Raw genomic sequence first — 22,397 nt, forward strand, 5'->3', positions numbered from 1 at the left:
AACATGCTTCCCCGCATCCCTAGCTGTGGATATCTGGTGGACGATCCGTGCGAGTTGCAGTTTGGTCCCGTCTTGTTTCCTGAAGCCGGATTGGTTGGAGGGTAAGTGTGGTGCTATGTGATTGTACAGAGGAGAGTGGACTATTTTTCTTGTGTTTTTGATATTATACTGAGCAGGGAGATGGGTCGGTAGTTGGTAGGATGGGAGGGGTTGCCTGACTTGGGGATGGGTGTAATAGTTGCGTCTTTCCAATCCTGTGGTATTTCTCCGGTTCTGAAGGACAGATTGTAGAGACTAGTGAGAGATGGGGAGATTTCCTTTGCAGTTTCTTTCAGGAGCCTGTGATGTATGCGTACAATATCTGTATCAGGTCACGTGGGGAGATTGCCTTGGGGGAATCTCTACCGTACCTGTTCTAGAGTTTTTGGTGATGACGGATCATTGTTGTTTTAGTTTGGACTTGGGGACAACTCAAGGAATATTTTGATCTCTCCAATGTCGTTTGTTGATGTGAGCTCGAACGAACATAACATGGCGCAGTGAACAGTCCATAAATAATGGGACGCAAGCAAAAAAGTTCTGCTGCGGCGGCCTCACCAGCCAAGGAGAGCTGGGAGGAACCGGACAGCCCTGCATGGATGCAGGAGTTTCTTGAACAAATGGTCGAGGACAGCCGTCGTCGGGAGAAAGAACACCGCGAGTTGTTGGTGGCTCTGAATACCCCCACGCGGGGTAGACTCCGTACGCGGGGCAGCGAGGTATCTGAGCCACTTGGGGATGCCGAGGAGTGTCGGTCTGCTCCTCCGAAATTACCCAATGCCACACCACCACCTCCGCTGCAATCGTCGGTGTCTCTGTTAGATTTTGTGTCGTGGCGTTCGTTGTGGAACGACTACGCTACTCTTATTCGTCTGGATCGTCTCACTCCCCGTGAACAGTGCGCCCTGCTAAGATCTTGTTTGTCAGTAGAAATGAGATCGACTTTAGAGTTTGCTCTACAGTTCGAGACATCAGATGTCTGTCCAGTCGAAGAGCTGTTGGACAACATCCATAAATTTTTGCGTGGCCGCAGAAATATTGCTCTCGACCGAGTAGCATTTGAAGAACGCCGCCAGGAGCCCGGGGAGACGTTTGACGATTTCTACATCACACTGAAAAAGCTGGCGGCCAACGCAGATTTGTGCTCAACGTGTCGTGATGAGCGCATGGCTACCAAGCTCATGTCAGGTGTCAGGGATGGGGAAGTGCGGAAAAAGTTGTTGGCATTATCGCCCTTTCCCAGCTGTCAGCAGGTGATTGACTTGTGTCGCAGCCAAGAAGCTGCAGCACAGAACGCGGCTGAGCTCAGTACTGCAGCGTTTCCTGCGGTGAGCAAGCTGACGACCGACAATAAATTATGCCGATATTGCGGCCATCCTGCCCATCCGGAAGGCAGACCTTGTCCGGCACGAAAGGTGACGTGCAACGACTGTGGAGTCAGGGGTCATTTCGCTAGAGTCTGTGAGAAATCTAAGGACAAGTCTCCAAAAGCGAACTCCGTCCGGGTTCTAGATGTCTCGTCTACTGTGCATGCTCCAGCTCCTCAAGTCCCGATCATTCTGAGTCACACTACAGCAGACATGGTGTATGGGCACTGCAAGGCTACCCCGGACACAGGGGCAGATGCCAGCATTCTCGGGTATGCCGTCCTTGAATTTCTGGGCATCCAGGATGAACAACTCCGTCCTCCTGGTATTTCTTCCGTTCTCGCGGCTAATGGCTCGGCGATGAAGTGTGCAGGGACGCTCCTGCTCAGAATCAGCTATGGCAAGAAATCTACCTCACAGCGTGTCCTGGTGTGTAAGGATTTTGAGGGCTGCCTTTTGTCATGGCATGCTTGTTTGGATCTTGGAATCATCCCATCCAACTATCCGGAGCCCATCTACAAAGAGGGTCCAGCGCAACCTCAGATCCAGAAAGCTACAGTTGATGCCACTCAGGCAGACCTACCAGAGAAACTGCGTGATGTACCAGCTTGCCCATCCACAGCTCAACATACTGCCATTCGTGAGTATTTGATGCAGGAATTCTCCGATGTGTTTTCTTCAGAGAACCACCTGCGTGTGATAGAAGGGGAACCCATGAAGATTCACATCCGGTCTGATGCAGTACCCCACGCTCTTTACAGTGCACGCACTATCCCGTTTGCCTATCGGGACACCGTGAAGTCGTTATTGACGGACATGGAGCGAGAAGGCGTCATTTCACCACTAGGAGATGAACCGTCCCAATGGTGTCATCCCTTAGTGCTGGTACCGAAGTCGAATGGAGGTATCCGTATATGTGTGGACTTGGTAAAGCTGAACAAGCATGTGGATCGTGCATTCTACCCCATGAAGACTCCCAAGGAAGCAGTCGCCGCAGTACCACGTACCGCCCGCTATTTTAGCACTCTGGATGCCACCCATGGTTATTGGCAGGTCCCACTCGCAGAAGAGTGCCAGATGTTAACGACGTTCATTACACCATGGGGCCGGTACAAGTTTCTGCGCTCCCCCATGGGGCTGGTGTCCACCGGTGATGAGTACTGTCGGCGTGGCGATATAGCTTTGGCGGATGTTGCCAACACACAGAAAGTCGTCGATGACATCCTAGCATACGACGAGTCGTTTCCAGAGCATGTTCGCCACCTCTGGGTACTTCTACAACGGTGCCGGCAGCACGGCATTACATTGAATCCGACCAAGTTCAACTTCGCATCAGAGGAGGTGCCATACGTCGGATACCATGTGTCTCGTTATGGTGTTATTGCAGACGACGAGAAGGTACGCGCAATTCAGGACTTCCCCACGCCTACTAACCTCCGCGAGCTGCGCTCATTCATGGGAATGGTTACGCAACTGGGTGATTTCACGAGCGACGTGAGTACGGCTGCAGACTCACTCCGGCCACTGTTGAGCAGAAGGAATGCATTTGTATGGCTACCGCCGCATGATGAGGCGTTCACGGCAGTCAAAGCAGCGTTGGTATCTCCTCCTGTTCTGGCCCACTTTGATCCAAAGCTACCCACAGTCCTGCAAACAGATGCATCTCGCCGCAAAGGTCTCGGTTTCGCCCTCCTGCAGCGACATGAGGCAACATGGAGATTAGTTCAGTGTGGGTCGCGATTCTTAAGCGACACCGAATCGCGGTATGCCATGGTGGAGCTCGAGATGTTGGCTGTTGTGTGGGCTATGCAGAAGTGTCGGCTGTATCTGCATGGCCTGCCCTCGTTCGAGTTGGTGGTGGATCATCAGCCACTGGTACCGATTCTGAATGATTACACGCTTGACATGGTCGAAAATCCACGTCTACAGCGGATGAAGAGCAAGTTGACTCTCTTTGTATTTCGCACTACTTGGCGCAAGGGCAAGGATCACGCCATCCCAGACGCCCTATCACGAGCACCAGTCTGTGACCCATCTGCAGCAGATGCAGCAGAATCCGCGGATGTACAGCTTCAGGTTCGTTTTGCCACATCTCTCGTTGCCGCAAATGTTTTGGACGAGACACCACTATCAGCAGTCCATGGTGGTTCTTTGATTGACCCTTGGCTTACGCAACTTACGGAGGCGGCCACGGCCGATGCCAGCTACCAGAAAGTCATCCAAGGGGTCCTGTCCGGCTTCCCAAAGCCTAGTGACACTCACAGCTCGGACGAGGAAGTGAGACACTTTAGCAAACTCCAAGGGCAGCTCACTATAGATGATGGGCTAATTCTGTATGGCTCCCGTTTAGTCATTCCGTCGTCGGAGCGGCCACGAGTCCTCCAACAGTTACATGCATCCCACCAAGGCATTGTACGCACCAAGCGCCGTGCCCGTCAGACGGTTTACTGGCCAGGGATATCCTCTGACATCACCACTGTGGTGGGAAACTGTGAGCAATGTCGCTACTACCTCCCCAGCCATCGGCCAGAGCTACCAGTGATTGCTCCACTGCCAGATCGCGTGTTTGAGGAAGTGTCTGCTGATTTATTCTCGTATGCTGGGAATACGTATCTGGCCTATGTCGATCGTCTATCAGGCTGGCCGAGCATCGCGGTGTGGTACAAGAGGGACCCCTCCTCGGCAGATGTTATTAAAGTGGTCCGTGAGAATTTCGTGGCACTTGGGGTGCCGGTTCAGTTTCGCTCGGACGGAGGTCCACAGTTCAGTTCACGGGAATTTGCGCAGTTCCTCGGCCGGTGGGGAGTGAGTCATCGCCAGTCAAGCCCTCACAACCCCCAATCAAATGGGCATGCCGAAGCAGCAGTTAAAGCCATGAAACACTTGGTCGCAAAATCAACGCAGAATGGTAATTTGAATGATGAAGAGTTTGACGCTGCGCTATTGGAATGGCGCAACACTCCGACGGAAGGTGGATTATCACCCGCACAAATTCTATTTGGCCATCCATTGCGGTCGTTGGTGCCCGCCCACCGGAGTTCATTCGCACATGTTTGGCAACGCTCAGCAGCCCGGATCGACAAGGAAGCAGCAGCAGTTTCTTCAGCAGCTCGTCGCGAAACCGCTGGTCAGCCATTGCAAGCCCTTCCGGTGGGAGCACGTGTTCTCCTCCAAGATCCACAGTCCAAGCGTTGGAATTCTTCCGGCGTAGTAGTCGCAGTCGGTCAACATCGTAAGTACCAGGTAAAGCTACCCAGTGGTCGAGTACTTTGGCGGAATCGCAAATTTCTTCGACAGGCAGCTGAGCCACAGGCATCCACCTCATCTTCGTCTGATGCTTTTGTTCCCACGTCCACAGTTTCGGGTTCTGGCCCTGCGGATTCTCAGAACCCCGTGGCGACCTCACCTGAACACCCGACGCCTGTGAGACGGGGTAGTCGTCATCGACATCCAACGCAGCGTTTGGATTTGTAATGCACACAGTGTCATCTTGCTGTGAACTCCGTACTGGTCGCAGTGTCTGTAGTATGTACGGCATTTCCTGATAACCCTTCTGTGCACGTGCATAGCTTTCGGTGACTTTCCACTATATCTCTGCATTGTCTAGCACTTACTTGAAGTATTCGATTGCATTGACTGTCACAATACCACACCCGCATCATTGCGTTTCTCTCTCATTATATTTTTTGTCATGATTATTGCATGCTTATCTTTCATCAATATGTCCAAGTTGGACATATTCGCGGAAAGGGGAATTGTGATGTATGCGTACAATATCTGTATCAGGTCACGTGGGGAGATTGCCTTGGGGGAATCTCTACCGTACCTGTTCTAGAGTTTTTGGTGATGACGGATCATTGTTGTTTTAGTTTGGACTTGGGGACAACTCAAGGAATATTTTGATCTCTCCAATGTCGTTTGTTGATGTGAGCTCGAACGAACATAACAGAGCCGAGTTGGGATGTTGTCAAAGCCTGGGCTCTTGCCAGTGTCTAGACTGCTTAGAAGCTTCTCGACCTCTTACACTGTTGCTGCGATTGTATTTAGAGTATGACTGATGTCAGGGGTAGTGTTGATGTCTGGTGTGGTACAGGCGGTCTTGTCGATGGACTGTTGGCTTTGGGAGATAAAGAACTTGTTGAGAGCTGTTGCCTTCTCCATAGCCGTGGCTGCAGTGGAGTTGGCTGTCGATAGTGTGGGAATTGTTTGTGTTTTCGCCGGTATTCTCACTCACAACACAGAGTCTGAGGTTTATAGAATATTATCACTAGGAGAAGACTGTATCCATTGCAAACTGATTGCAATACTTCAAAAAGGTTAGCCACTACAAGTACCTGGTAGTAACAGAAACAGCCAAGGAGAAAGAAAACAACAACTGCACCCGCAAGCTCTTTCCTTGCACTAACTACAAATACATCAAAATCAAGCAGCAAAATGCAAATCCGCACGCATGTTTGCCGGAACTGAACCTCCGTAGCGCAGCTGATGATTGCGGCTGCACGGGACGTCCTTCCCGCCACAGTAGGGCAAAGAACTATGCATGGAACTAGCAATGAATGCATGCAGCACACCAGCAAGCTGTCCCTACGCAGACGTCTAGTCTAGCGTGAGCAAGGATGAATAGCATGAGAAACATGATATGACACATTGACTCCTATGATGCATGCAATGTATACAACAAGAAGCTACAGGTCATGCAACTGTGCACAACACTTCAAACCAGCGGGTGTAAGATGAAAGGCAATGCAGCAGTTATGAATAGGGACATCAACAGGACACAACACACAGTAGTCATGAGCAGGCTGAGGTAACTGAGGGCCGGGGAACAGTACAGACATGTGCACAACAGCACCGTGTAGGTTTACTACTACCGAAGGTTATGTACTACTTCTACTACTTTAGTTGTTCATGTCTTGGTCTAAACTGAGCAAGTTACTAGTGGAGATCTGCGGGATGACTTGGTCGTACCAACAGTTTGCTTAGGCAGTTTCTTCAGGTGCTTCAGTAGACGGTGGAGGTTTGTACCTGTTGACGTTGTTTGCTGGACAAAATCGGACTTAGCCTGTCGCAAAAGAGCGGTTACTCGGTTACGCTTGGCTGTGTACAGTTTCCAATCTGAGTCTAGTTGGGTCGCCTTGTAGGTGCGGAACTGTTTGTGCTTTGTTTTGATCTGGCTGAGGAGATCCTTCGTCATCCAGGGACGAGTGGGCGTAGAATTTTTGCGGGATTTGCTTCTGGTCACTTGGCAGTGGCGCACGGCTAGTTTCAGTATCTGGTCTCTCCAGAAGTTCCAGAATGAGGTTACTGGCTGAGGGTCAGTGGGATGTGGATTGTACTGCAGATTGCAGGTAGCAAGAGCTTCACGCAGGGACGCAATGCGTTCCTCGCTCCACAACCAGTATGTGCTGGAGGTGCTCTGCTGTGTAGTACTGCTCTCGTTTTTATTATTATTATTATTATTATTATTATTGGTATTATTGTTGTGGCACAGATGTGTATGCCTTAATTAAACCCCTTCGAGACCTTGGAATTTAGAACTAGTGACATCGAATAGATTTGTTATTGTGTTCAAGAACAATTCATGGTTCGCGTGAGATTTCTGTATCCGCAGGCACGCCACCACCCTCTTAAATCAAGGCGCATGTGCAGCTTCTAAAGCGGCGGGAGGTGAGGAGATCTACCACAAAGTGGTCAGAGACCCAAAATCCCATTCGCTGCATCCATGCTTCCCCCATGCCAGGCCACGAGTTCCCGATTAACTGTGGCTGGAAACATCCTTCCGCTTCCGAGCAGGACTTGAACCTGGTACACTTTGTTTCTCGATCAGGGTCTTAGAAAATCCCAGTACACCTGCCTGCTCAGTCTGATAGTGTCTACTTCAAAAGTCTATGGACAGTGCTCCGAAACAATTCTCAAACATTTGAAACTACAATTTTACAGATTAGATCAGACATGCCACTGAATGCTTTCCATAGTCGTAATTATAGAAGACATGCCAGGATCTATTTTTGTGTCAGTAGCAAAACTGTTGGTAACTTCATCTGTGTGTAGATGGATTGGATATAATCAATACAAGAAGTTGCCATTTAATCTCTTCACCGGATTGTCAGTCACGCACTTGTGAGTATTCTCATCTACTGTACTTCGAACTACACCAATGTCACTCAACAGAGACATCACCCAGAGGATGCATAACGCATTATACTGTATAGGTGCATGTTTCTGTCTGTCTGTCATTCAATCTGTCTGTGTGCCTCTAGTTTCTCACTCGATACCTCTCTCTCTCTCTCTCTCATTTCTACAGTGGGTAGTTCGGGCAATGAAGCCGAGACAATGTGTTGGCTCAGCTTGGTCTGCCGCCCTGGCACAGCCACCTTGCATGGCTCCTACCATTAATCATTCCTGCTCTTTCGGGGTTTTCCTTTTTCCTTCACAACTCTTCGGTAGGATTGTGTTTGATGTGAAATAAGGAAAGAAAAAGTATTTCCCACAGAATGTATGCATTTTAAACAGGTTGTAGCTAATTTACAGATACCATACAGACCTGCATGTGAGGAGTCTCCAAACCATCATTCCATCCAGGTGATGTTTGCCCAAGATCACCTGACCAGTCCAAGAGGGGCGAAACTCGAGTTGTAGTCCAGCAAACTGCTGCTGTGTGTAATCGACTTGCGCCGTGCATAAAATGCACCGGCCTGTCAAGCAAGATGTTGCCACCCATCAACTAGGCGCCAAGCACGAGCTGGTGAACAACAGCAACAGCATCAACAATGATGGTGACCACAACGACTGCAGCATTGGCGACTATGAGAGCCACAACAGCAACAGCGACAACTGTTTGCAGCTGAGTTACTAGAGCATGTGCTGTCGGCATATGTTGACCACAATACTGTAATAGAAAATTTCATGTGGAATCTTCAAGCAGTTGTTCTCTTTTGTGGTTCTACTTTCCATCTTATGAAACTGTGCCTCTTGTATCGTTTGTACACTTTGCAGTCATATGTCAGATGAATACAACACTATGATCGATGATGTGTCAATGTGTCCCATCGCTCAAGTTATATCTCGTGGCCCAGCCTATCTTGACACCTCAAGATTGAAGTTGACAGCAGTGGACTTTAGTAAGAGATCGACTGAAAATTAATATAAATTATTTAAATAGCCGACGAGGAGTCGAGGAGATAATACAGTCATGTAGTCGCAAAATGGAAATACGAAGCATCAACAAGTCGAATTTTCGGTTCGATTACACGCGTGTCAAAACGGAAACAATAATAATAATTTTAGAATTGCGGTAAACAGAACGAGCTGGACAGTCATTTCAAAAAGGCCTTATTGTGTTAACTTAAAAACGAGTGGATACGAAAGCGGTGAAGAACAGGGAAGGAGATATAAATGTGATATGTCAGATTTGCTGGATTATATTAAACGACTGCAGCTTCTGTGTCAGCGACGGAATGAATGCATTGGATGCGTACATTAGCCATGTTAGCACAATGCCAATGTGCAAAAGTCTGTGAGCTCTCGTGGGCAGAGATAACGTATGGTGCCATAGCTGGCTGATGGCGACTGACACCTTCCGCAAAGCACTTGAGATATGCGGCTGCCAGGATAGCTGGTCATCAATTGTTACGCCAAGGTATTTGGCAGTTGAGGTAACAGTTTTAACTGTTACCTCAATTGAAAATGAGGCTTGATCCTTACATTTCATAACTGGTATGTTGTCAGTGAGTGCCCGAGGTTGGATCGCCATGACTTAGATTTTGCCGGCATTCAGCAGAAGCCCAATTTCCTAGGAACATTCACACAGACGTGTAATAGCCGTAGTCAAAGTCCTCCAAACAGTGTCCAGATCTGCATCAGACAAATTTAGGATGAGGTCGGCTGCGAAACTCCTGATGAATAACAATGGAAGGTACGACGTCGGTGATGTCACTCATGTAAAGGACAAAGAGAAGCAGCTCAAGAACGCCTTGGGGCCCACCTTTTGAGCATCGGACCGCATCAGAGAGGGACTCGCACACCTTGACATGCTGAGAACGACCAGGCAGAAAACTAGTCAACCATGGCAGTACTCTGCTATTGACTGCCAGGGTGAATAATGTACCCACAGACGTTGATGTTTGACATGATCAAACGCTTTTTGACATGTCATGATACTTGACAAAGCGGTCTAACTACAATTTGAAGCAAGAAAGCAGCATACCGCCCAACTTGGGTGGCTCAAGAGGACGGTTTTGTCAAGTATCTCACTAGTCTCATTAAAGTTCAGTAACAGTCGACTGACTGTATTTGTTCCCGTGGGGCTTTAGCTTGTGCTCATTTTTGCTACGCCTACCATCCCCTCTATGGTCTCTCCTTTACCTAAAAGCAAAACTTTCCGTATTGGAAGGCTGTTGTTTAGCGCTTCGGACATGTGTTGCAGCCAGGTGTCAGGTCGTCGAATGCCTCCGCACTCTATCAGTTGTTGCCTAGTTGTTGCACTTTCTGACTATGTTAATTATAGAATCAAGTTAGAGTGGCGAACAGTTACACTCGTATCCATATGCCCTTTTTCCATCCCCAAAGATTGTTTGTATAACCAAACTATCGTGGTCTAAACTCGGCCTTCAGATCCATTATTATCTGATTTAACAGTATTATTATCTAAGAGGAAATGACGAATTCAGTTGGGCACAAGTCATGCATTAGAGTCCACCAACTAAACCAGGTTTTGAACAGTCAGAAGTTCACAAGGTAGCACCAGACTGACAAGGACTACTGAGACATTCCATGGCAAGGAAATGAGCTTGAGCATTCCTCGATAGCGCTTACCAACGGCCTTCCAATTTGGAAGGTTCGTGGATATTAGTGATAATTTCAATGAGAGGAAGGTACGCGCCATCATGGGGCGAGTGGCAGCTACCATATTTGAAATGGAGGGAGAAACCTCTCATTAGATCCAAACTCATAAGAATCTTTTCTAATTAACTTATTGCTGCGAAGAGTAGGGAAAGGGGAAGATATAGATACGACTTAGAGGTTCACACTCTGGGCAATCTGCAGGTAACAGGTGTGCTGATTGTAGGGGCCCAAACGTTCAAGTTTGGGTCATTAGGATGTTTACGTGCTCAAAAGTCAGAAAGCATGATTATTGCTATACTGATTGCAGTACTTTCCGATGGTGTTGTTTAGTGTTGTTTTCGTGTAGAGGAGCACATATCGGATGTTACCATGACGACAATAGTACCAAATTCTTCTGCCAGTGTCCGAGCGGCGAACGATACTATGGCCGCGACCTTGGTTGCAAAGCTGCGAGCACCTGCAACCACACCGCTCAAGACCTGTACACAGAATGTTCCGCCCACCCAACCTGCACACTGATCTCCCTAACCTTGGGCTACAGCTGCAGCTGCCAAGCAGGGTTCAGTTTGTCCAAGTATGGGTCCACCTGCGAGCAACTCAATGAATGCCTCAACTCAACGTTATGTGCAGTGAATGAAGTTTGTGAAGACACGTACGGAAGCTACAATTGCAAATGCAAGCAAGGATACTTCAGTGAGTAAAACATACATGTAAATGTACAGACGCACTGACCCAGGTGCACTGAGAACACATAACGTATCTAGCCGAGTTCATGGCAAAGTGGTTATGAGACAACATCTCCCATGGTAACTTCATTATAATGGTCCACCGGTTTGACTTCTATTTGTTTGTCTATAATGTAGCCAAGAGAATTTTAGAGGTGCAATGTAGGAAACACTTAAGAAATACGTTTCCAACTTTCCACACGACTCATAAAATAAGAAAGAAGGTCATAATTATGTTAGAGTATGCTGCAAAAATTCATAAGGCCAAACTAAAGAAGGTGTGTGGTTCGACTAACATGGACATTTTTTTTACGGGCGGGCGGGCGGATTTTTTTTTTTAAATATAGTTTTTAGTACATGTAAATACACTGTATACGCGTATCGAGTAGACTCTACTACCAGCACAAGGCAGCAGTCGTACCACTCACTGCACTGCACTGCAGTACAACTACAAGTCAAGTCCAAAAGGAGCCGCCTGCGTCCGCAGACTCACGCTGCACAGCACGTAGACGTGGACGTGTTCAGTCCACGTACGTCAGTCACACGACAGCCCGCCGAAAAAAAGTTACGGTCGGGCTGAAATTGTACGGTCGGTCGGGTGAGTCGAACCACAGACCTTCTTCAGTGTGGCCTAATACTCTGTTTTCTAGTCTAGTGTAGTTTTCTTGCAATGGCACGTTCGAAGTTTGAGGATTAGAGACGGTCCACACTGCGTAAAGTTCAGCAACTTTACGTTAGTGGGCCGGAAAACCCCCTGAATTTGCGAGTTTGCACCCTACTTACGGAAAGTTGTCTACGTAAAGATAACGTAGGTGATCCGTAAGTGGACTGGCGTACAATATATATGACGCCCTTCCCAGGTCGACCCGGTCGTACACTGCCGCGTTCCGAGTTGCCAAGAGCATCTACGTGATGAAAAATTACGTATGGCGGAACACAGATCCGCATGCAGTGTACATAAGCCTTTCCGTAGATCAACGACGCTTTTTAACTACCGTATTTCCTCGATTAATAGACCCGGTCTTTTGTTTTTGAAGAGGGTTGGACCCCCGGTCTCTTATTTGGGCATGGTCCATTATTTGAGCACGGTCCACTATATTTTCATCGGCACATCGCTGGAAATGGTGGGTTTTTAATACGTCATAATATAGAAATTCTATATTAAGATGTGTTAAAAATCCACCATTTCCAGCGATATGCCGATGAAAATAATGGACCGTGCTCAAATAATGAAAGAAAGCACTAGCCACTACAAAAATTGTAGTTGCGCAACCTAAAATCGCGTCTTTTTTGATCCACCACGTGCTTTCTTAGTGTGCATGCGCAAAGCGATGAACTCAAATAAGAGACCTGGTCTCTTATTCGGGCATGGTCTACGATTTTTCCGTGAGGCCTCGAGGAGGGTCCACTATTTGAGCATGGTCCATTAATCGAGGAAATACGGTAATGTAATTAAGTTTCTGAGGAACCTCTCTATTGTTCTCTTTTTAGGAATGGACTCCTTGAGCCCCTTGTACGGGTAAAATAACACATTTGTGAAGTATCAACACAATTACATAAAAGATGAAACGAATCATCGGATATAGTAATGATTATATAGACTCAGGAGTAGGATCACTGCAGGTTCACTGGATGCGTGCCTCAGCCACCACTAGCACTGCAGGGGACTCAGGCACGGCAGGAGCAAACATGTTCCTTGAGCTACGCAGGCACAATGCACCACAACAAACCAGGCCAAACCCAAGGCGGCAGCGCAGCAAGGAGATAATCTGCGCGTATGGCTCCTTGCTCTTCTCAGCCAGGAGAGAGGCGATCCGCGAGAAAAGCGCATTGGCATGCTTGCCATAGCCACCAGAGGCAGAAAGCACAACTGGCACGAAGGAGGCATGCTCGACTTCGTGTACTCACTCTTCGTACTTCCAGCGTTTTTTCCTTTTCTTGGCGTCTGTAGCTAGCAGCGAGGGAGGTGGCACAATTCGAAGATGCAAAAGGGTTGAACACCTGTACATCAAAAAGGATGCGCTCGAATCGGCCACCCCGCACGCCACTAGCCGCAACGTCCGGCCGAGCCTGCTCCTCCGTGACAGCCGTGCGATGGCGGAAGGCCTCTCCGGTGACGGGCTGGAGATGGGGTTCCGCCGTCACATTATGAGCGACCTGCCTCCGAGCTCTGGCGGTGATGTCCCTCACCTCGTTATGTCGCAGCGTCGGGAAGCCACCAAACGGGCACGACAGGGCATGACTCACATTCAGCGGCTTACTGCGCACGCAAAGGCTTGGGAGCCGAGGAGGTGTCCAGCCGTACCAGAGGCACAGGTCATCCCAGAAGTCTTCCTTGGTGAGAATGAAGCCATGGCGGCTGAGGGGGCGGCAGGTCAGCCAGCTGGATGCACCCTTTTCTGAGGCCAGGTCGAGAACAGGGGCCAGCTCCCGGTGATCCGAGCAAAGGGCGTCAGATATGGACTTGGCCGCACTCTACTTCTCGGCACGAACCGTCGCCTTGACCGTCCGGAGCTGAGTCAGAGAGTCACCAAGAAACGACTCTTGTTCCAGCAGGCAAGACACGAGGCTAGCCGTGATCCTTCTGAACGAGGTGTACTGCTCAGCCATTGAACAGAGATTGGCCACACCAGTCCCCCAAGCCGGCAAGGCAGAGAGAGTAGGCAGCGAACAGTTGTACCAGGTGGTGCTTGACTTGTGATGGCCGGGATGAGCCGATTCCTGATTGCGCGTTCCAGCGGTTCAAGAAGGGACGGCAGGATGGACATACTGACCAACCACCACAATCTCAATCCCTTGACAAGACATGCAGAATCCCTGGATTTCTCTCAAAATCCCTGGATGGCACAAAAACAAGTGAAAAAGAGCTTTTCCCGCCAAAAAACGTTCGACTCTGCAGCTGTGCGTACAGCACAGATCGACCCTAGGCTGTAGTACAGTTTGATCAGTCGGCGCCCGCCTGTCACTTTGTCAGTGCAGATCTTGCAGGCATGGTCAGGTCTTCAAAGTGCTGTGCACAGTTCGAAGTGCGAATGAGCACCGTACATACCTTTGAAAAAAGTTCAAAAAACCGGGACATTCGGGCAGAAACCATGGAGTTTTCAGAGAAAATCCTGTATCAGACAAAACTTTGGTTTTTCCGGGAGTTTGCTTGAAATCCCTGGGACCCCGGGAGGAGTGTTGATTTTCCGGGATTTTCCCGGGAAAAACGGGAGGGTTGGCCAGTATGGATGGAGGAGGTCCGGCAGAGGGAGGACCACTTGTTTCTCTCTATTGTGGGGCACACTGGCTGTAAAGCACGTCATTACGCAATCGTACTGGCTAAGCACAGCGTTGTGCAATCGTACTTTTTATGCACAACACCGGTCTGTGCAAGCAGCAGATGTCGCCTGCTTGGCTGCTAACCTCAAACTGTCTTCAGTACTCTCATATGGTTGCATATCTGTGCTGCTAGGATTACACGGAGGTTGCAAGAATGCCAACGAATGTGCTGTTAATGTCTCCACACTCTGTGCAAAGAACGAAGTATGCATAGACACACCGGGATCGTACAAGTGTCAATGTTCAACTGGATTTTCCGGTAAGGGCTATCTTTGAAATTATTTTTAAATGATCCTGCACAGAGGTGGAGTAATTATGATTGTGCTCACTGCCGTTTGAGGAATGTGCTCAAAAATAATGTTCGATATCCTTCATTGGTCATTCTGGATCACTGATCAGTGAAAATCACTTCATATCCGCCGCTGCAGATAATGGAATCAAGCACGAATTACCTGGTCGTTTATGCAGTGTGATTTTTTTGTAAGAAGACTAACTTTTATTGAAGAAGGAGCATGAGAAATTTGAAAAGTTTCAAGATCAGAGTTTTTCACAAAAGCAGAAGCACCTTGCTCATCTGCTTACCAATAATGTCATGTACTTTATTTCATTCCTTACCAGAAACAAGAGGACTATGCGTGGACAACAATGAATGTAACTTAACCAGTAGCAGTGCTGTCACATGTCCACAGAACTCAACTTGCTTAAATACAATCGGGTCGTATGAGTGTAGGTGTGATGCTGGCTTCCAGGATATCCTACAACCCACATCGCCAACATCTCCTCGTTGTGAAAACATTGATGAATGCTGTAATGGCCAGGCTACGTGCTCTGCTGATATGCAATGCAATGATACCGTGGGATCATATCAATGTCTGTGCAAAACGGGATTCCGCTGGCAAGGTAGGTTGGTGGTGTTTGCAGACAGTATCGACTCTCAACATGCTGGTTTGAGGAGAATGCTACTTCCTCCGCGCCATTAAAATGGCTGCTTCCCAGAGCGATTTTTTTCAAATCTATTTTGTCCACTCGAGGCGAAGAAATCAGCTAAAACTTGAAGCAGAGCTTTGTCGACGAACTAAGCTTGGATTTCTGGCCTATTGATTTGCTGCACTTGCGGCTGAGGTCGACGTCTCCATCAGAATTTGAGGCACACCCTTCAGTACTCAACAAGACGCTGAACAAGAAGGGCGTGCAAATTCAGGTCATGAAACTTCGTTTTCAAGCAATCCATGCCTCCAGGTAGCAAGCCGTTCCGCAACTTCTCTCCTCGACAAGCGCTTCTCTGATTTTGTTGTTGTTTTCAGATCTGCTACCTTTGCAGCAACATGCGCCTCACGCCGTGTTTTTTAGAAATTTGAGAACTCTTTATTCTTGCCATCTTCAACGTCAGCATTTAAAGATTCAGGAAAGATACCAGGATTCCTCTACCGGAGCTTGTAGTCTTGACAAATGTCCACTCAAACGATGTGGACCGGCACGAACTCCAGAAAAAGATACGCCTTGGGACTGAAATAGTGCGGAGCGCGCTGAATTTGCTTGGTGCGGGCGAGAGCTCCGAGACCACCACGGCTTTCGTAGCAAATTGGAAGGGCTTCCTGTCTGAAGCCTTTCCATACTGGTACTCGATGTTCCAGTTTTGTGACACGAGAATGGCACGAGAATTAGTGTACCGCTGAGTGTACCGCTATACACGTGGTCGACACTTAGTCGACACGTTGTTGATACTTTTTTGACACGTGACCCCGTCAACGGTCTGCTTTGTGCCAATGACACTCGGTAAACGCCGATGTCGCGTACGACAAAGACGACTATCCTGTAGGCGAAATAGTTGAGAACTGCATGAAGTGGACCTGACGGCAAGGACAACTGCGAGGAGGCCCCTTTCGGTACCCCTGACGGGAAGGAGAACTGCAGAAGTCGACGAAGTCGAGCGAGGAGGCCCCTTTCCGTACCCTGTACTGCAAAGTGCCATTGATGGATATGCCTTTTGCACCTGGAACGACCCATTAAAGGGGAAGTTAAGGCAAAAATTAAAATTTCACCAGTTGTAGTCTTCGGGGTGCTGAGTCGAATGGTCTTGGTCCGAGGAAGCTGAGACGCTCCCTTCCTGCTTGAATCCCAATCGAACTCGCGCACTTCCACCGAAACTGGGTGACTGCGCCCTACGAGATGGGGATTTGTATGCAAAATGTCACTAAAAGCGCCATTTCGTTCTTATAAAAGCACGGATGACCGCGATTGGCCCATATGTTGTAGTCTTTTGGACGCTGAGTCGACTGGTTTTGGTCCGAAAAGGCTGCGATGCAGCGTTCCTCCTTTATTCCCAATCGAACATGGTTGAACAAGCGGTCACGTGCTCCTGCGTACACCAGTCACCTGGTCACCGTGCCTGCAGGGTACAACTTACTAGCCTGTTTGACCTTTTTTGGGTGCAGTCCTGTCACTCGAGTTGAACTTGAGTTGAACCTTGGTGTGAAAGTTGTCGCCTACTGGCGTGGTGACCGGGTGATTTGGGCACCCAGGAGCACGTGACCGCTTCTTCAACCATGTTCGATTGGGAATAAAGGAGGAACGCTGCATCGCAGCCTTTTCGGACCAAAACCAGTCGACTCAGCGTCCAAAGGACTACAACATATGGGCCAATCGCAGTCATCCGTGCTTTTATAAGAACGAAACGGCGCTTTTAGTGACATTTTGCATACAAATCCCCATCTTGTAGGGCGCAGTCACCCAGTTTCGGTGGAAGTGCGCGAGTTCGATTGGGATTCAAGTAGGAAGGGAGCGTCTCAGCTTCCTCGGACCAAGACCATTCGACTCAGCACCCCGAAGACTACAGCTGGTGAAATTTTAATTTTTCCCTTAACTTCCCCTTTAAACGCTGTCGCGGCGACTATCCCATACGCGAAATAGTTGAGAACTGCTGACGTGGACCTTTTGCACCTGGAACGGCCCCGTAAACGCTGTCGTGTCGGCGGAGTGAATGTGCAGGGTGAAAAGAATTGCTGCAAAGACGTCCCCTCTAGGCCTTTGGAGACATCGTCGGCGGACTGAATGCGCAGGGCGGAAAGAATTGCTGCAAAGACGTCCGCTCTAGGCCTTTGGAGAGATCGTGGGAACTCTTTCCGGTACTATACAAACTGCTGACGTGGCCGTGGACATGTACATGGAGAGTCATGGTGGGACTTCATGTACATGGATACATGGTGGGAATTCCTTCCGGCACCCCCGTACCGCAAAGCCAACGGTGGGGAAGGAGAAGTGCAGACGTGCAGGAAGACGAACGAGGAGGAACCAGGACGAGCGAGCAATGGCAGGACTAGCTGGACCGTAAGTAATAGCTGAATTGTGCATGACAACTTGACATCCATGCGGCACTCGCCACTTGCCACTGCATATTTCTTGTCCACTAACAATGTCTCTCCTCTGCCTCCTGTGTGTCCACGGCCCTGTTGCTGAATTGGCTCGATGAATCGAATGTCTTCCGCAACTGGAACGGCCCAGTAAACGCTGTCGCGTCGGCGACTGAATGCGCAGGAGGGAAAATATTGCTGCGAAGACGTCTCCTCTAGACCACGGTAAGGCAACCCATTGATATGTTGCCAGTTACCTTCTACTAACACGTTATCAGGTGGAGAGTGTCTTGTACTCACGTTATCAGGTCGAGAGCGTATTGTAGTCACTCTCTCTATTCCTGTACTTCATTACGTTTAAGGTGTACGCATAATTTCTCAAAAAAATTTAATGGTCTACAGCCGTGTCGGAAGGGTACGGTGGGACTGTAGACCTGTTACCTTCTAACACGTTATCACTATATCAGGTCGAGAGCGTATTGTAGTCACTCTCTCTATTCCTGTACTTCATTACGTTTCAGATGTACGTACAACTTTTCCAAAATATTAAAATGGTTCACGTCTTCAGATAGAGAGCGTATTGCACCCACTGTCTAGTCGATTTTGTGGATCGCACATGAAATGGACACACAGACAAAGCAGGCCAAGTACATGAGAGAGTGGACGATGTGCGGATCAACACGGCCTGCGGGTACTTCATTAAAGTTACCCGTGACATAACTAGGATAAAAGTTAATCACTGCAAAGACATTGCCAAGTATGTGAGCACTTTGGACTTGACAGAAGAGTGCACGGGCGACGTTAACAAAACATACCGTGGTGACTGTCACCATCATGACAGCAGGGCACATCGCACGCAGCATCGCAGATCGTGTCGAATTGCGCATCATAATATTGCAAAATTGCTCCTGTGCATGCAAGTGGATTTCATTGCACTTCTCAGTTTGGGAAATGCTCGATTATGACAATTCTGCATGTGAGTGCACTAGCCCTGAACATAAATGTAGGTGACCCGTTTGTGGTGTCTCATAGCTAGCCCTTTCCCAAAGATGCTGGCCACTTTTTTCGGAACTTTTCGTTGTTTAGGAAGAAATCGCAACTTTCGCAACTTTCTTCATTTTCAGGAACTATTTCGCAACTTCTCCGCAACCTTGGCGCAATTGACCCATGGCATGGGGTCAAAAGGTCAAGTCACCGACTACATGTTGCATTGTTGGACAAATACATACTCGTGCTCGCTCATTTCTTGCCTGCCTTCAGGCTCATTTCTGAGAAACAGTAGATCAACGGTAGTTATGATATTTATGTGCATTCCCTTTTACGTGCACTGTAATGATGTACATGTACGGTAAAATCCTGCCAGAGCGCCCCTACCTCCTCGACGCTTCAGGTGGGGAGGGGCGGATGGGCGAGTCCAACTTGCCGCATTCAGTGCTACATGAAAAAGTACTCACCCTACGAAAACTGTTCGTGCATCTCGTACACCGACCAAAGGTCAAGAGCCACGAGTCGTACAGACCCGTCAAAACTCAGGGTTTGTGCGATCCCTGGTCAAGAGGGTGGGCACTGTTGCGTACACTTCCAACGGGGTTGAGCACGCGTCTGCAGTACAGTACGGCATCACAGACTGCGACCGAGATACGAGAAATCACGTCCCTGACAAGAAGTCAGGGAGGGGCGGATAGGAGAGACGGGGCGCTCTGGCGGGATTTTACGGTACATGTAGGATACATGCAACAGGCTACTGGCAATGTGTAAAGTGGTGGTTCACAGCAGGAAGGGGTGTACGAGTTTGCTGTCGCAGCATCGCTGCATTTCATCTATTTCTGCTCCTTGTTTTGTAGGTTTTGCACAAGAACTCTCCAATTTTGAGTTGCGATATTGGCAACTTTTGAGCTTTTTTCTGAAAATATGGATGCGATTTCAGCAACTAGCACTTGTTTTGGCACGGTTGCGAAAAGAATAAGTTGCGAAAAACTATGGCATCTTTGGGAAAGGGCTACTCATAGCCTACCTCACGACCTTCTGCTTTCTTTCTTCATCACTTGTATCTTGCAGGTATACCATCCCGTGATGACCACATTGAAGTCTGAATTTGAAGTGTGAAGATGCTTCAGCAACCACATTGTACTTTTCCATTGCTTTCATTGTGCTTCTACTGTGCATGTGTGTAACTTGTGGGGTAAACATGTGATGACATTGTATGCTGGCGACACGGTCAGATGTTGTCCATGCGTCTAACGTACACCTGCATGTTATGCATTGAAAAGGATTTGCCACTTGCGATCCTGGGACGAGTATCAGGTCAGCTTTGTCCTGTGTGGGCTGTATCAGATTGCTGTTCACTTCTCTATCTGTTGGATGTGTGACTTTCTGCAAGTTTCTGGTGTATGATGGCCATTTCCTTGCTTGTCACTTTGTATGATATTACATTCTATATTCGCTGCTTCCATGGCGTGGTCTGCAAACTGCAATCCTTGGGCAAATGTCATGTTTGCTATGTTGTGCTTTGGCTGTCAGCTTGTCTACGCGCTGTAGTTGAATTATTTTTGTTTCACAACTGACTTCCTCAAGTACGGTGGCCACTGCTTTGCATGGCATTATATATGAAGAATTTCCTGTTTGTGTCGTGTGCATGTGCGTGGCCACGTGTTTGTGCCGTGTGCATACGCATGTTTGTGTATCTGTGTGCGGGGTAGCGAGGCGGGGAGGGCTGGTATGTATCAGCGTGTTACTGTAGTCCCATGGCTACTTACAGTACATCGCACGCGTGGTCATCATGTTTACCTTCGGGGTTGGGGTGGGGAGGGAACGGAAAAAGAACTGAAATTATCCATATAAAAACCGCTCTGTGAGCGGTTCTGAAAAACCTTTACTGGTACTGACCCGTCGTAAAAGTAAGAAATTAGAACTGGCCCATTGTCCCCCCAAATTCGAACTGATCCACCTAAATAGCGAATGACGGGACCCGAACACACCAGTAGCACGAGGTTCCTACCTGTGGATGCAGATGGGGACGTTGGTCCGGAGTATAGGCCATGTACTGCACTAGCGGTAGGTGGTGTTACCCTATGATAATTGCTGTCCTGTGTCCTCGCGACCTCGTGCTACTGGTGCGTTCGGGTCCCGTCATTCGCGATTTAGGTGGATCAGTTCGAATTTGGGGGGACAATGAGCCAGTTCTAATTTCTTACTTTTACGACGGGGCAGTACCAGTAAAGGTTTTTCAGAACCGCTCACAGAGCGGTTTTTATATGGATATAGATAATGTGTAGGAAGGGTCGTAGCAATGTCCAAACATAGAACACAGTGATTCAGGCAGACCAACCAAGACAAGCAAGTCACAAACATTGCGATGTGCGAAGCAAAATTTTCAATGACGCAGAGGAAGAAATACAACTCCAGCACTCGGACACATTGTGTGTTTGCAGACAGGTTGAGGTCTATCTTGAGCTGCAGTGCTGGACGCTAGCCTAAACGCATGTTGATAATAGATGCCCAAAAATCATTTTGTGACTATTGGGTCGCTAGACCATACCTCTGACTTCGAATTCAACGTATGGATTGTCTTGGGTATGACTATGGAGTGCAGTTACTTAACCGTTGTAAAAACTATTATGAGTTGAATTTATTTGCTTGAAGGAATTGAAAGGAACAAATTCTGCAGAAATAGATTACCGTCATCACCACGGAAGCGGAAACCCACAAATGTACTTTGAAGCATTGTGTTCGGTTTTAGGCATACACATTGAAGATCTACATTACATGTGCTTTCCCAATTAGTATTGTCCCTTTGCCGCCGTTTATACGATTTACACCCCAAGCACGTATTATAATTATCCTGCTGGGAATCGTGTTCATCCCTTTTCTCAGATCGGCTTGCCCGGTGCAATGACTCGGATGAATGTAGCTCAAGCAGCAGCACTGAACTGTGCCCGCGTAACTCAGCGTGTCGCAACTTGGTTGGATCTTACTATTGCCTATGTCAAGCGGGTTACCAGGACATGCGAACTCAAACTGAGAGCTACTCACCATCCACGTCCGTCTTGTGTGAAAATGTCAACGAATGCCATGGTGGAAGTGTGATGTGCGGTTTAAACGAGCACTGCAATGATACTGAAGGAAGCTATCGATGCGTTTGCAAGGCGGGATTTTCCCTTCAAGGTAGGATACCATCGCATAACTATTGAGATCACTATTGTCACTGCTGTTGACGGCTGTCCTTCTTTAAGTATAACTTTTATAAAGCAGGTGCATAATAATTATAGCTTTCAACAGAACTCAACACGACACAATGAATATGCCTTGGGATGGCTTGGAGTAGCCTGTGGCGGATAATGCTGTCAGAACAATTGGCAACATTTGGTCCATTTTCTGGAGTGTTTCATGCATGTTTGGTATTTTGGTAAAGAAATGGAGCCGAATTCAAGGAAGTATGTGCTTTGATTTTTGTATGGTTCTGCCAATTTCACTGCTTTTCGAGCAGAACCTGCCAATTGTTCGAGCAGTATCCGCCGAGGGCTAGCTTGGATCCATCGAGTTCTGCAGACATAATTGTATCTACTATTTACATGCGTATCAATGTGATTGGTGTAGATCATACTAGATGTTTATTTCTATTTTTTTATAGATTCCACATATTCCAAAATATGTTTCAACATCACACGGTACTTCAAAATACCCAAAAAAACTGGGAAACACTTCATGGTCTGAGCCAATCCACAACCACCAGTTTTGACTTGAATTCCAGA

The 22,397-nt window shown here is 48.1% G+C and overlaps 1 protein-coding gene across 1 annotated transcript in view; it reads left to right on the forward strand.

Annotated features, from left to right (window-relative positions):
* LOC135828487 (signal peptide, CUB and EGF-like domain-containing protein 3) overlaps nucleotides 1–22,397 on the forward strand; it is a 126,738-nt gene that overhangs the window by 93,981 nt on the left and 10,360 nt on the right. Inside the window, exons 7-12 of the mRNA XM_065340931.1 lie at nucleotides 7,458–7,526; nucleotides 8,403–8,527; nucleotides 10,581–10,943; nucleotides 14,430–14,555; nucleotides 14,915–15,196; nucleotides 21,520–21,810. Of these exons, the coding sequence (XP_065197003.1) occupies nucleotides 7,458–7,526; nucleotides 8,403–8,527; nucleotides 10,581–10,943; nucleotides 14,430–14,555; nucleotides 14,915–15,196; nucleotides 21,520–21,810 (1,256 nt within the window). The remainder of the gene's footprint in view (nucleotides 1–7,457; nucleotides 7,527–8,402; nucleotides 8,528–10,580; nucleotides 10,944–14,429; nucleotides 14,556–14,914; nucleotides 15,197–21,519; nucleotides 21,811–22,397) is intronic.

This window comes from Sycon ciliatum, chromosome 12 (assembly GCF_964019385.1).
Source record: "Sycon ciliatum chromosome 12, ocSycCili1.1, whole genome shotgun sequence".
In the NCBI taxonomy this organism is placed as follows: Eukaryota; Metazoa; Porifera; class Calcarea; order Leucosolenida; family Sycettidae; genus Sycon; species Sycon ciliatum.